The following is a 15,359-nucleotide window of genomic DNA, read 5'->3' as shown; positions in this document are numbered from 1 at the left end:
ACTCCAACTCTCAAGTATCATTTTTCCACAACTAAATTTTCAAATGTCATTTTTTACCCATTATGTGCATGTAGCGCTATACTTATTAAAAAAATAGCATTTCAGGTACTTAAAATACATTCCATTATACCCATTGTGAACATCTAGCACTTAATTTATCAAGAAAGTATCATCTCAAGTACTCCAAAATCATTCCATTGTGGATGCTCTAAGAGCATCCAACAGTGGTGCATCAAATATCCAACACTCCAAAATCATTCTCTCTCTTCTCATCTATCCTGCACGGCACAATTTAATTGGATGAATGAATCTCACAATATACACTATTCATCAACATTCCATACATTCCAACACTTCATATTCCTTTTCATCTTCTCTCTCTTCCTTTTCACCATCTCTCTTCACTATTCATCAACTATATACATACTCAATTCTCAAGTATCATTTTTTCACAACTAAATTTTCAAGTGTCATTTTTTCACCCATTGTGTGCATGTAGCGCTATACTTAAAAAAAAAATAGCATTTCAAGTACTTGAAATACACTCCATTATAAAAAAGTAATCATTGTGAACATCTAACACTTAATTTATCAATAAAGTATTATCTCAAGTACTTCAAAATCATCCCATTGTGGATGCTCTAAAACATTGGGGTACATCACAACTTTACTTGTCCCATCACAACTTTATTGTGTGTACTTAGTAAAACGTATGTGTATTTAGCAATTCCCTAATTATATATATATAGAAATACATTAAAAACGTTACTGTCTTCTGATTATCGGATCCGAGTCATCTGACGGTGGCGGCGGCGGCGGCCGTACTGTTTATTGTGGGGTTTATAATGGATAACTTGACAACTCAGCTGAGACTCTCCAGGTCAAGCTGCCTACACCATCCACTTTTACGTTTCTCTTTCTCACAAGCAAAAGACAAATAAAAATCGAAAGCGTATGGAAGAGCAGATTGAGTCAATTTCTCTCCAATCAACTCCTGATCGATTTTCCAAACCAAGCCCTGTCTCTATCCCTTTTTCCCCCAATTTTTTCTATTCCTGATTTGTAGCTCAATCCAATTTTTGGCATTTCAAACATTTCCTTGATCGATTTTCAGTTTTTGGGGGGATAAATTTACGAAACCTAAAAGGGGTGGTAATCGATGTCGCCAGCTCCAATTGAGCATACATTGCAGGAATCGAGTTCTTGCTCGAGATCCTACTCTGTTGATAATGACAATCGCGGTCGTTTTGATAGCCTCAGAGGCGTCCAGTGGCGCATAAATCTCGGGGTTTTACCGTCTTCTCCTTCTCCTTCGATTGATGATTTTCGCCGTGTCACTGCTGATTTCCGGAGGAGGTGGGTTTACTCAATTTTATTCTACGTCTTTTTGGAACTTTCTTCTTCTTCTCCAACATATATGTTGATTGAGACAACAAGTGATGGAGATTGGAATTTGGGTATTTTTTATCTTCTGCTCCTGTTTTGTGATTGGTTATTTCTTGTGTTGATGCCGGCTTAATTTTAACAAACCTTGATATTATTGTTTTACTCCAAATTAAATGATTGTGATCTAATTGGACTTCCAAATTTGATTAGAATTTCCACTAAAAAGTAAAAAGTAGGGGAATGGTTAGATTATAAAAGATTGCAATTTTGTGAGGGTCTGGATTGGGTTTTTAATTTCCAATGTAAATGTGATCTTTTCACTGCTTTTTTTAGTTGATTTTCTCCCCTTGTTTTACCGTATCAAATATCTTCCTTTAATATTTAATGAATGCAATTCTAAGCTATAGTAGTGAATCAGGTATGCTGGTTTAAGAAGACGTCTCTTAGTTGATCCACATGTACCCAAGGATGGAAGCAATTCACCTAATCTTGTCATGGACAACCCACTTTCGCAGAACCCAGGTAACTGGTATCTAATTGCTGCAATTTTTCATCCTCTTCTCCTGCATGCTCTTAGTTTTATTTACTTCATATTTGGTTTGAACATAGAACTCTTACTGTATAAATGTATGTATGTTATGCTTGGACCTCGGCTGTACATTTAATTAAATGTCCCTGGAACAATATTGGGACTGCAATCTGTGATCTCATGTTGGAATAGAATTACGGGCTGCTATACTGTCGCTAGTTGAACCTTGAAAGTTGGGAAGAATAAGATGTAGAACAAATAAGTTAATGCCTGCATATGTTATGGTACTGGCATTCCAGTTCATCATGAGAAATTGAGGCTGACTCCTATTCTAAGAATGAAATTGTACTTTGCGTTGATTAAATGATAATTATTGTACAGATAGCACCTGGGGTCGTTTCTTTCGAAATGCGGAACTGGAAAAAATGGTTGATCAAGATCTATCGCGTTTATACCCAGAACATGGGAACTACTTTCAGACACCTGGATGTCAAGGCATGCTAAGGCGAATCCTGTTACTGTGGTGCCTTAGACATCCAGAGTATGGATACAGACAAGGTAAATTATGCTAATGTAATGTTTCTTTTAATTATTGGTTCTTTCTCTATCTTCTATTATCTAGGGAAGTATGCTAGTCATTAAATAATATTCTGCTTGATGCCCTTTATATCACATATTTCATTGCTGGAAATTTTTGTGCATTGACAATGTGAAATGCTGTAAAAGTATAAAGCTAAAATGATTATTAGTATGACTGCCATAAATTTTCAAAATCTTTTAGAATTGGATCATCAAAATCCTGTTTTCGTTGAATGATGTGAATGTATATGAACTAGGAAAATTCTGTATTAATTTCATTGTTTCTTACTTCAGACCGAGCCAAACAATAAATTGGTCTTAAGTTTCACTACTGGGAAAAAGATCTTTGACCGAATTGTTGCAAACTTCCAAGCAAAACTTATATTGTCATTACCTCTATCCTGTATGCATCTATGCTGACAGCAAATCATTGTCCCAAAGCTAAACCTAAAGCTTTGTTGATAGACTTATCTTCGTATTTCTTAAATACTGGAAAAGCTTTTGATCCTCATGTTTAGTTGAAAGTGTCACGCCCCGTCCCAGGAACGTGACTTATTGGCAACACGTGTGTGCACCCACGTGCCGCCACTCAAAAAAAACCAAGACTCAATACATTTAACTCACCATTATACCAACACAAATTTTACACAAAAATTCGGCAGCACCTCCCCGTATATCGGAGAATGCCTCCTGCATAAAACACAACAATTTAAAACACACAATTCCCATAACACCAAACTAAATATCCAGGGCCTCCGGCCATATCATCTCAAACATAACTCATCATACACACATACATACCCAGGCATCAAGCCTAACCATCCAAAATCATCATTCATCCCACACATTACGTATATATCCCAATATACCATTAAGCCTAAGACTAATCAAAGACCACACAAAATAAACAACAAATCATCACAAGTCCAGGCCATCCGCGTCACGCTCCTCCCTGCTGATCCGTAGTCGGAGCACTAGCGCTAGTACCTATATCACCTGAGGAGGGGGAAAAAATGAAACGGTGAGCAGGAGGCTCAGTAGGGATACCGAATAGGAGTATAAATAAAAAAAATGGTCCGGAATATTATAAGGAAATAACGCAATGCAACAATATGCCATGTTGTCAAACAAATGCAATTCCGTACATCCAACCGAGCCATGTTGCTAGAGCCAATTAACCGGAACCACTAGCACATGCTCGCACAAATATTCCATATCATGCCACTAGAGCCAATTACCGGAACCACTAGTGCACGTTGACGTACATACCAAAATCCAACCCACCACTTTCACCATGCACAAATGCAGCATCACACATGAATGTCATGCAACTAAATTCATTGCGCGCAATGTCATTCAACCATGTAATTAAGAATATTGACTACTCGATAGATGACCGAGTGTCCACGGGTAATGCATTCAATATTAAACACACAACATATAGATTTGAGTTCACAATCGCACCCAATCCAAGGCTTGTTTCCCCTTGACCAAAAAGGCGGAAACTAACGAATTTAATACATAATTCGGGTAGCCAATAGTGTTTGAGATTAAGGGTTAAGAAAATCCCTACCTCGTTTGAGTAAAACCTCACCACAACTCTAGTCACCAATCTTCCAAGTTCAATAACCTACACCATACACGCATTTGCAATTCAATTGACATCCCAAAATTATTATTTTCCAAACCAACTACTCACATTAATCTCAAAATTTGAAGGTAAACTACTCACCTTGCCCAAATCTTCAAACCTTAGGACAACCACCTCTCCTCCTATCTCCACACTTCAATCCAAGCTCAAATCTAGCATTAATATACATAAACTTTGATTACTCAACAATCTTTTACCCCAAAACTTCTAATTTCACGAAATCCCACCAAACCCATAAACCCTAGCTTGAAATCCATGGAAATCTTACCTCAATCTTGAAGAAATCTTGAAAACCAAGCTTTAGAAAGTCCAAAATCTTCAAGTCAAGCTTCTTTCTCCTTGATTCACACCAAAATCCTTCTTCTCTCTAGTTCTCTCTCTCTCTCGGCGTTCTCTGTCAAAACCAGTGAAAGAATTAAAACTAAAACTGTCCCAATGTGTTTTAAACTGAAATTTATCGTCGAGTGTCCGGACGGCTCATAAAGTGTCCGGACACTTTGTGAAGAAAATGAGACAGATTGCATATCTGCTCAAAAACTGCTCGAGGTGTCCGGACACTTGTTTGAGTGTCCGGACACTTCACTTTTTTTTTTTTTTTTTCTCTTTTTTTTTTTTTTTTTTTTTTTGGGTTTTCACATCCTTTCCCCCTTAATTAAATTTCGTCCTCGAAATTTAAGTCATACCTGAGAAGTCGAATAGATGTGGATACTTTTTCTTCATTTCGGATTCCAATTCCCAAGTTGCTTCCTCGGTTCCATGATGCATCCATAACACTTTCACCAATGGTATTGTGCTTGACCTCGTAACCTTATCTTGCCTATCCAGAATTCTCATTGGTTGCACAAAATAGGTTCCATCATCCTCTACCGTCAATGTCTCCCAATCCAATACATGTGAAGGGTCCGGCTCATATTTTCGGAGTGTTGACACGTGAAATACATTATGCATATTCGACAACTTTGGCGGCAATGCCAAACGGTATGCCACTTCCCCAACTCTCTCCAGAATCTCAAAAGGCCCAACATATCTTGGTGCTAACTTACCTTGCTTGCTAAAACGTTGCACTCCTCTCCTAGGGTTTACTTTCACAAACACTTTGTCACCTTCCGAGAACTCCAATGGTCTCCTTCTTCTATCCGCATAGGATTTTTGTCGGCTTTGGGCTATAAGCAACCTCTTCTTAATCTCCTGTACCTTGAGTTTGGCCTCCTTCACAAATTCAGGCCCGGACAACACTTTCTCTCCAACTTCCGCCCAACACAAAGGTGATCGACACGGCCTCCCATACAAAGCCTCAAAAGGTGCCATTCCGATACTACTTTGGTACGAGTTGTTATAAACAAACTCGGCCAAATGTAAGTAATCTTCCCAACTCCTACCAAAATCCATAACACACGCCCGCAACATATCTTCAAGTATTTGGATCGTTCTCTCACTTTGTCCATCGGTCTCCGGATGAAACGAAGTAGACATAGTCAATTTGGTACCCAACGCTTCTTGTAAACTCTCCCAAAAACGTCCCGTGAACCGCGGATCTCTATCCGATACAATGCTCAACGGAACTCCATGCAGCCTCACAATTTCCCGCACATACAATCTACTCAATGATTCAAGTGAATCTGTCTTGTTAATTGGAAGAAAGTGTGTCGACTTCGTCAACCGATCCACAATCACCCAAATGGTGTCCTTCCTCTTCGGTGTCAATGGTAGTGCTGTCACAAAATCCATGGTGATATTCTCCCATTTCCATTGAGCAACCGGAAGCGGTTGTAACAACCCCGCAGGTCTTTGGTGTTCCGCCTTCACCTGTTGACAAGTGAGGCACCTAGCCACATATTTACCCACATCAACTTTCATTCCACGCCACCAAAACTGACGCTTCAAATCCTGATACATCTTGTTACCCCCGGGATGCATGGCAAACCGGGAATGGTGTGCCTCCCGCAGAATTTCCTCCCGTAACTCTTCATCATTTGGCACCACCAACCTACCCTCAAATCTCACACCACCATCTCCACCTCTAATCCATCCGGACTCCTCAATCACATCAAATGTTGCATCCCCAATTTGTGCATCTAGCACCTTTTGAATCAATGCCGGCCGAACAGAAACACATTCCAAATACAACTTCTCCTCTCGCTCTTGCAATTCCAACCCAAACGAATTTATCAACTCCACAAACTCCCACTCCCGCATAGAAATTGCCGCAATGGTATTCTTTCTACTCAAAGCGTCGGCCACCACATTCGCCTTCCCCGAGTGATAATTTAATGCAAAATCATAATCCTCTAGATATTCCATCCACCTTCGCTGTCTCTGATTCAACTCTTTTTGTGTGAAGAGATATTTGAGGCTCTTGTGATCAGAGAACACCTCAAACCTCTCTCCATACAAGTAATATCTCCACTGTTTAAGTGCAAACACCACCGCCGCCAATTCCAAGTCATGAACCGGATAATTCCGTTCATGCTGCTTCAATAACCGTGAACCATACTCCACCACCCTCTCCTGTTGCATTAAGACACATCCCAAGCCTATTTTAGAAGCATCACAATAGACTTGGTATCCCACATTCCTTTCCGGAACAACTAATATTGGTGGAGATGTAAGTCTCCGCTTCAACTCTTCAAATGCCTTCTCGCACTCCTCAGACCATACAAACGGTGTTTCTTTCCGTGTAAGCTGCGTCATTGGTGCAGCAATACGCGAAAAGTCACAAATGAACCGTCGATAGTATCCTGCCAAGCCAAGAAAACTCCGAATTTCGGTAATATTTTTCGGCCTTTCCCACTTCAGCACTGACTCCACTTTGGACGTATCCACCGCAATGCCTTCTTGTGTGATAACATGTCCAAGAAACTTCACCTCCCTCGCCCAGAATTCACACTTGCTCACTTTTGCATACAACTCATGCTCCCGTAACGTTTGTAACACTGCCCGTAAATGTAACTCATGCTCCTGGACCGTGGGTGAATACACCAATATATCATCAATGAATACCACCACAAAACGGTCCAAGAATGGTCGGAGTACACGCTGCATTAAATCCATAAACACCGCAGGTGCATTAGTGAGTCCAAAAGGCATAACAAGGAACTCATAATGCCCATACCGTGTTCGGAAAGCCGTCTTCTGCACATCTGACTCCCTAATCCTCAACTGATGATAACCGGATCTCAAGTCAATTTTAGAAAAGTGTCTTGCACCCCGTAATTGATCAAACAAATCATTGATTCTCGGCAATGGGTACTTATTCTTCACAGTCACCCGATTGAGTTGCCGGTAATCAATACACATTCTCAAAGTTCCATCTTTCTTCTTCACAAACAACACCGGAGCGCCCCACGGAGAGACGCTCGGTCGAATAAACCCCTTTGACTCTAAATCTTTCAGCTGAGTCCCCAATTCCTTCAACTCCGCCGGTGCCATTCGGTAAGGAGCAATAGATATTGGTTTAGTGTCTGAAACCAACTCAATAGTAAACTCTATCTCCCTCTTTGGTGGTATCCCCGGCAAATCCTCCGGAAATACATCCATAAATTCCTCAACCACCGGTATCGGCTTGGCCACATCGCCACTCGGTGCCGAAGTGGTCAAGCTTGCTACAAGACAATCCGCATATGTATGACTTTCCAGGAAGTGCAAACATGGCACTCCTTTAGACCCCTGTAATTTAATCACCCCACCTCCCGATACATTCAAGGTAATTTTTCGCATCCAAAAATCAATAATAGCTCTATGTTTTGTCAACCAGTCTACACCCAAAATTACATCAAAATCTTTAAAATCGAGGACATATAAATCCGCCGTCAATTCTATTTCACCAAATCTACACACAACTCCTTCCACCATCCCCTCAAGTGAAGTAGTGTACCCAAATGGAGAAGTCACCGCAAACATTCGTCTTATTGGGGACACTTCTAATTCTATTGACTTCGCCAAGGATGCAGTAATGAAAGATGCAGTCGCACCAGAATCAAACAATACTCTCACTAAACAGTTTGAAACAAGAAAAGTACCTCCAACGAAGTTTGGATGCTCAGACCCTGTCTGGTGCCCTAAGGCAAATACTCTCCCCTGAGTCAATGCAGGCTGAAGCTGTGACTGCTGCTGCTGTGTCCTGGTCTGTGATCGTCCTCTTCCAACAGAGCCGCCTGAGGAAACCGACGGTGCACGAGGGGTAGTAGGTGTGGAAGCAGCCGATGAAACCCCAGATCTCTGATGTGTGTCTCTCCTCCTCTGAGGACAATCTGCCCGCATATGGCCTACCTTGCCACACTCAAAACATTCAGGTCCCGAAGTAGTGCACTGGTGCCTAACATGACCCATTTGTCCACATCGAAAACAAGCCCTCGGTCCCTGCTGTGATCCTCTACCTCCCTGGGACCTCTGCCCTCCACTGCTCTGTCCAGACCTGCTCTGTGAAGTCTGACTGTCTGTCCTCTGCCTCTTCTGACCAGACCACCCCTGCCTTTGTCCTCTGAGAGCCCCTCCAGTACCACCACTCAAGGATCGACCGCTAAAAATATCCCAATATTTCTTTGAATCTTTATTAATCTGCTCCTGCTTCAAAGCCTCCTCTCTCATATCATCATAGGTAACAATCTTCATACTAGCCAACGGTGCACCTACATTCGGTACCAAACCTTGCCTGAATCTCTCCGCCTTGCTCTCCTCATCCGGGGCATACATCTTCCCAAATTCATATAGCTCCTCAAACTTATAACTGTAGTCTGCCACTGACTCCTCTGGTTTCTGTAACAAAGTCAAGAACTCCCTCGCCTTCTCCGTGCGATAAGAGTTTGGCACAAAGTGCTGCAAAAATAATCTCTCAAATGATGCCCAAGTGAGTTGCTCTTTCCTCTGCCCCAGAGCATACCACCAATCATAAGCCTTATCCTTCAGAAAATACGAGGCTACCATTCCCCGTCTCTCATCCGGAATGCCTAAGGTATCCAGACGTCTAGTCATCTCTCGGATCCAAGTGTGAGCTTTTGCCACATCTGTATCACCATGAAATCTTGGAGGCTCCAACCACACCATGAGTATCCCGTCCAGTTCGTGCCTGAACTACCTGTGAAATGTTCTTCATCGCCTCTGACATCTCTTTTATCACTTGCATTTGAGCCTCAAACATCGAAGCTACCTGAGTAGTTGATAAAGCTTGCCCCTGAGTTGGTGTAGCCTCAGGAACTACTCCCTCTCCACCTGCCACATTCACTGCAGGATTCTCTGCCTCCTCAGAATTCCTCACCGCAGTGCGCCTTCCCCTCTGTTGCACCCTACTCCACGTAGGTAATTCAGGAACTATCGCAGGAGCGGGTATATTTTGTTCACCGCGTCCCCGCCCAGCTCCTCGACCGCGACCACCGCCCCGCCTACCACCACGGGTCCTAACACCCCCGCGTCCACGCCCGCGTCCACGCCCCTGATCCTGGGACTCGAGGGAACGAACATTCCTACGCGTGTCCATCTACAAATACAACATAAATAACCAACGTTCAATATTGTCATAACATACGAGGATTTACGGGATTCGAGTACATACCGGATCAGCGGAAGTCGTGACGTGACCTGGACATACCACACACACCATTCACACATCATACGTTACACAAATACTCACCCATACACACACAAATAATCATACGGGACCCAACCCTTAGGTCCTACACAGAGCCAACATTGCTCCGATACCAACTTGTCACGCCCCGTCCCAGGAACGTGACTTATTGGCAACACGTGTGTGCACCCACGTGCCGCCACTCAAAAAAAACCAAGACTCAATACATTTAACTCACCATTATACCAACACAAATTTTACACAAAAATTCGGCAGCACCTCCCCGTATATCGGAGAATGCCTCCTGCATAAAACACAACAATTTAAAACACACAATTCCCATAACACCAAACTAAATATCCAGGGCCTCCGGCCATATCATCTCAAACATAACTCATCATACACACATACATACCCAGGCATCAAGCCTAACCATCCAAAATCATCATTCATCCCACACATTACGTATATATCCCAATATACCATTAAGCCTAAGACTAATCAAAGACCACACAAAATAAACAACAAATCATCACAAGTCCAGGCCATCCGCGTCACGCTCCTCCCTGCTGATCCGTAGTCGGAGCACTAGCGCTAGTACCTATATCACCTGAGGAGGGGGAAAAAATGAAACGGTGAGCAGGAGGCTCAGTAGGGATACCGAATAGGAGTATAAATAAAAAAAACGGTCCGGAATATTATAAGGAAATAACGCAATGCAACAATATGCCATGTTGTCAAACAAATGCAATTCCGTACATCCAACCGAGCCATGTTGCTAGAGCCAATTAACCGGAACCACTAGCACATGCTCGCACAAATATTCCATATCATGCCACTAGAGCCAATTACCGGAACCACTAGTGCACGTTGACGTACATACCAAAATCCAACCCACCACTTTCACCATGCACAAATGCAGCATCACACATGAATGTCATGCAACTAAATTCATTGCGCGCAATGTCATTCAACCATGTAATTAAGAATATTGACTACTCGATAGATGACCGAGTGTCCACGGGTAATGCATTCAATATTAAACACACAACATATAGATTTGAGTTCACAATCGCACCCAATCCAAGGCTTGTTTCCCCTTGACCAAAAAGGCGGAAACTAACGAATTTAATACATAATTCGGGTAGCCAATAGTGTTTGAGATTAAGGGTTAAGAAAATCCCTACCTCGTTTGAGTAAAACCTCACCACAACTCTAGTCACCAATCTTCCAAGTTCAATAACCTACACCATACACGCATTTGCAATTCAATTGACATCCCAAAATTATTATTTTCCAAACCAACTACTCACATTAATCTCAAAATTTGAAGGTAAACTACTCACCTTGCCCAAATCTTCAAACCTTAGGACAACCACCTCTCCTCCTATCTCCACACTTCAATCCAAGCTCAAATCTAGCATTAATATACATAAACTTTGATTACTCAACAATCTTTTACCCCAAAACTTCTAATTTCACGAAATCCCACCAAACCCATAAACCCTAGCTTGAAATCCATGGAAATCTTACCTCAATCTTGAAGAAATCTTGAAAACCAAGCTTTAGAAAGTCCAAAATCTTCAAGTCAAGCTTCTTTCTCCTTGATTCACACCAAAATCCTTCTTCTCTCTAGTTCTCTCTCTCTCTCGGCGTTCTCTGTCAAAACCAGTGAAAGAATTAAAACTAAAACTGTCCCAATGTGTTTTAAACTGAAATTTATCGTCGAGTGTCCGGACGGCTCATAAAGTGTCCGGACACTTTGTGAAGAAAATGAGACAGATTGCATATCTGCTCAAAAACTGCTCGAGGTGTCCGGACACTTGTTTGAGTGTCCGGACACTTCACTTTTTTTTTTTTTTTTTTATCTTTTTTTTTTTTTTTTTTTTTTTTTTGGGTTTTCACAGAAAGAGCATGGTCGTGTTCATCATGCAATGTGTTTTCATAATTTGTCATCAAATGCACCTTTCCAATTATGCCAGCTGGTCATGTGCAATGTTATATTCACACATTTAATTTGAGATTGTGTTTACTGCGCTATATGGAAAGTTAATCATGCATTTTTCATGCTGACCATACCCATTTTTGTTTTGGCCGTTTATATTCTGCGAGGGGCTAATTGAATCTGTCTATTCACCTTTTTTTCTTGTTCATTCACGGGAATAATTTGCTGTGCTTCTAACTGAGGGTGTGTTAGCTTCATTTGAGAAGGGTTTTTTTTTTTGCAAATATAATAATAAGTATAAGTTGATATCCTTAAAGTGACAACTAGTGCACATAGATCCAAAAATGGTGGTGGGGTCTAGGAAGGGCAGATATATGAACCCTTTCCTCAACGTTATCTGGAGGCTATTTTTGTTATTTGAACCTACAATGCCTACTTCCAATGAAGTGATGTTACTACTGTTCCAGGGGGTTCATCATTAAATGAAGTTTCTCAGCAAAAAGAAGAAAAAAAAGAAGAGGATACACACACGCAGACATATTGTTGCTAGAAATAAAGATATATTCTTGTCCAGATGTATCCATGCTAGACACCGATAACTGTAACTAAGTTGGGAACACAAGTATTGAAAGACAGCTTCAGTTGTCTTCAGATTTTCCCTACATTAGTTTGTATAAAAAGACAACTTTTAGACATCCTTTAGGATTTGGTCTTCATGGTTTATGTAAATGTATCATTGTTAAGCTATCTCATTGCTCTATCTTTTTTTACTCCTGAAGGAATGCACGAACTTTTGGCTCCTCTGTTATATGTTCTTCAAGTTGACACAGAGCGACTTTCTGAAGTGCGGAAGCTTTATGAAGACCACTTCACTGACAAATTTGATGGCTTATCATCTCATGAGAAAGATCTCATTTATAATTTTGATTCCCAAAAACTTATTGATTCCATTGGAGATGAGAACAACTCACATGGTAATGCAATGACTGTTAGGAGTCTCGATGATCTGGATCCTGAGATAAAGACAATTGTAATGCTAAGCGACGCTTATGGTGCTGAAGGGGAGCTGGGAATTGTATTATCTGAGAAATTTATTGAACATGATGCCTACTGTATGTTTGATGCTTTAATGAGCGGCGGCCGCGGCTACATTGCCATGGCAGATTTCTTCTCCCCCTCCCCTGCAAGTGGGTCCCAGTCTGGCTTACCTCCAGTCATTGAAGCTTCTACTGCATTGTACCATTTGTTATCAATCGTTGATTCATCTTTACATAGTCATCTTGTTGAGCTTGGTGTGGAGCCCCAGTATTTTGCACTTCGCTGGCTGCGTGTTTTATTTGGACGAGAGTTTTCACTTGAAAATCTTTTGATAGTTTGGGATGAGATTTTTGTAGCAGATAGTGGTAACATAGAGAATGGTACTGAGGATGATATATGTGCCAGCTTTGGGATACTTAGATCACCTCGTGGAGCATTTATTTCAGGTGTTGCGGTTTCCATGATACTTTACATGAGATCTTCCCTACTCGCAACTGAAAATGCAACTTCCTGTTTACAGAGACTATTGAATTTTCCAGAGAAGATAAATTTGCAAAAACTGATGGAGAAGGCAAAATCTTTACAGGCTCTTGCATTGGATACTAATCTCACATCCTTTTCTCATTTGTCTAATGAAGCTTATAACAGCAGTAAATCAGCTGTGCTGAGAGGTCAAGGTGTTCCATCTGATTCTATTTCTCCCAAAACCCCGCTAAATGTGGTACCCGACAGCTATTGGGAAGAGAAATGGAGAGTTATGCATAAGTCGGAAGAACTTAGGCAAAATAGTTTAGGAAAAGAAAACCGAGCCCAGAAGAAAAGATGGTCAGAAAAAGTAAGATTGCGCCTATCAAGAGCAGAATCTTCCCCATCTCCAGCAAAAGTTGAGAATGTTACAAAGGATCCTATGACATTTGTCAGGCGAAGTTTGCAAGAAGATTTGTCCAAGGAATTGGGCTTGGATAAAGATATTGAGAAAGTGGGCTGCCATGAAGCTTTTGGCCCGAAAAACCCTCTAGCTGCTGCAGTTGAGGCTGGAGAAGACACTGTTCATAGGGACTTCACTTGCACAGCTGAAGAGGGATGTTTAAATGGAAATGTTGGCAGCGAGGAAAACTCATCTGTATTCTCAGATCCACCAAGCCCTCATAGTGGTGATAATGACCTTGAAAATGAGTCAGAAAAAAGTAGCTCCAGATCAAATATATTCATTGATGAACACAATGGGAATTCCCCGACTGCAGCAGGAGAATCACCTCTTCCAATTTCAGATCCCCCTGAAAATGCTGGTATGGATTTCGAATCCAACGATGAATCTATGGGGAAACCAGGGATAGGTTTGAAGGAGCGGAAGCTTCTTTCCGGTAAATTTCAGTGGTTTTGGAAATTTGGGCGGGCTGCTTCTGGTCAGGGCACATCTGAGAAAGGACAAGCGGCCCTTGAGGCTTCCAACTCTTCTGCTGGTGAAAGTAATCAGAGCAATGCATTGGATTCATCTGCCGCTAATGAATCTCATAATGCTTCAAGTAGTGGCAAAGGAGATGTCGTGGACCAGAATGTGATTGACACTTTGAGGAATCTAGGACAGTCTATGCTGGAACATATTCAGGTATTATTCTGATTCTTTTTTTGCTCTATAAATCATGATTTGAGACTCTTTTAAGAAATATTTCTATTGTTAAATGGGAATGATCTATTGTGGTCATCTCAGTTCCTAATAGACGAAAAATGGAAAATGACTGAGCAATGGAATACATAGATTAGTCTACATTTAACATTGTATGTTGCTAAAGTGGCTAAACAATTGAAGATGAACTTCAAATTTGGTGATGGGCTGACTTCCATTTTATTGAAATAATGGAATCTGGTGATGCTACAAGTTCCCTGAAATCCCACTAGTGGTTTAGTGGCTGAGAGGATATTAGCCTTTCCCCAACTAAGTGGTTTGTCTCTCACCACTCTGAAAGGAGATCTTACCCACATTAAATGAGAAGGTTCCTGACAAGCATCTGAGTATAACTTTGCTCAATTAAATTTTCAAACAGATCTACATATAGCATATAAGTTATTTATTCTTTTTTCCCTTTTCCGTTTTTGTTTGTTTTATGTTTTTTTTTTTCTTTTTGTTGGTGTTTCTTACCATTTGATCAATTATTTGTCTGGCAGGTAATTGAGTCTGTTTTCCAGCAAGAACAAGGTCAGGTGGAATCTCTGGAGAATTTTTCTAAGAACATTATGGTTGGAAAAGGGCAAGGAACGGCCATTACAGCTCTGAAAGAGCTCCGTAAAATCGGCAATTTCTTATCTGAGATGTAAATTGGGCTCCATCTATATATACACACCTGTATATACATTTGTTAATCATTATTTTTAGTGATTTCTCTGTTTAATAAAACCAAAATTTTGGGAACTTTGGAGAGGTAAGCATGTAAATACCAATTTCTGTCCATCATTCATGAATTGAGTGCCTCTGGTTGATTTATTACAGATTCGAAATTTTGAATAATTAGCAATGATTGGTATGTAGAGAGGAAATAATGTCAACGCTGGTTTGAAGAATTCGGTTTGGTGAAAGCAATTTTGAGCACTATTCTTATGACAAGTGTAAATTCAGGGTGTTATCAATGTGATTTTTGCCATAAACAGCAAGACTTGCAAATGAAACATA

The 15,359-nt window shown here is 41.0% G+C and overlaps 2 protein-coding genes and 1 long non-coding RNA gene across 3 annotated transcripts; 1 reads left to right on the top strand and 2 right to left on the bottom strand.

Annotated features, from left to right (window-relative positions):
- The first annotated feature begins 800 nt into the window (after positions 1-800).
- Positions 801-15,176, top strand: LOC120004806. Its single transcript, XM_038854116.1, has 5 exons — positions 801-1,356; positions 1,805-1,908; positions 2,297-2,473; positions 12,433-14,300; positions 14,858-15,176. The coding sequence occupies exons 1-5, from the start codon at positions 1,160-1,162 to the stop codon at positions 15,005-15,007; spliced, it is 2,496 nt and encodes an 831-aa protein (XP_038710044.1). The 5' UTR covers positions 801-1,159; the 3' UTR covers positions 15,008-15,176.
- LOC120004807 lies at positions 3,101-9,203 on the bottom strand. Its single transcript, XM_038854117.1, has 2 exons — positions 8,165-9,203; positions 3,101-3,490 (listed from the first exon to the last, which is right to left on the bottom strand). The coding sequence occupies exons 1-2, from the start codon at positions 9,186-9,188 to the stop codon at positions 3,435-3,437; spliced, it is 1,080 nt and encodes a 359-aa protein (XP_038710045.1). The 5' UTR covers positions 9,189-9,203; the 3' UTR covers positions 3,101-3,434.
- Positions 10,331-11,613, bottom strand: LOC120004809. Its single transcript, XR_005469647.1, has 3 exons — positions 11,242-11,613; positions 11,055-11,125; positions 10,331-10,952 (listed from the first exon to the last, which is right to left on the bottom strand). It is a non-coding gene; the product is annotated as an uncharacterized LOC120004809 (long non-coding RNA).
- Positions 15,177-15,359: the final 183 nt, after the last annotated feature.

The sequence above is a fragment of the Tripterygium wilfordii genome, chromosome 9 (genome assembly GCF_013401445.1).
Source record: "Tripterygium wilfordii isolate XIE 37 chromosome 9, ASM1340144v1, whole genome shotgun sequence".
In the NCBI taxonomy this organism is placed as follows: Eukaryota; Viridiplantae; Streptophyta; class Magnoliopsida; order Celastrales; family Celastraceae; genus Tripterygium; species Tripterygium wilfordii.
This window is presented reverse-complemented; position numbering and strand designations above follow the sequence as displayed.

Coding starts and splice junctions, on each gene's coding strand:
- LOC120004806 (XM_038854116.1), top strand. CDS start 1,160: ATGTCGCCAGCTCCAATTGAGCATACATTGCAGGAATCGAGTTCTTGC. Junction 1,357..1,804: donor ACTGCTGATTTCCGGAGGAG/GTGGGTTTACTC, acceptor GTAGTGAATCAG/GTATGCTGGTTTAAGAAGAC. Junction 14,301..14,857: donor CTATGCTGGAACATATTCAG/GTATTATTCTGA, acceptor TTTGTCTGGCAG/GTAATTGAGTCTGTTTTCCA.
- LOC120004807 (XM_038854117.1), bottom strand. CDS start 9,188: ATGGTGTGGTTGGAGCCTCCAAGATTTCATGGTGATACAGATGTGGCA. Junction 3,491..8,164: donor GCATCCAAACTTCGTTGGAG/GTACTTTTCTTG, acceptor CCCCCTCCTCAG/GTGATATAGGTACTAGCGCT.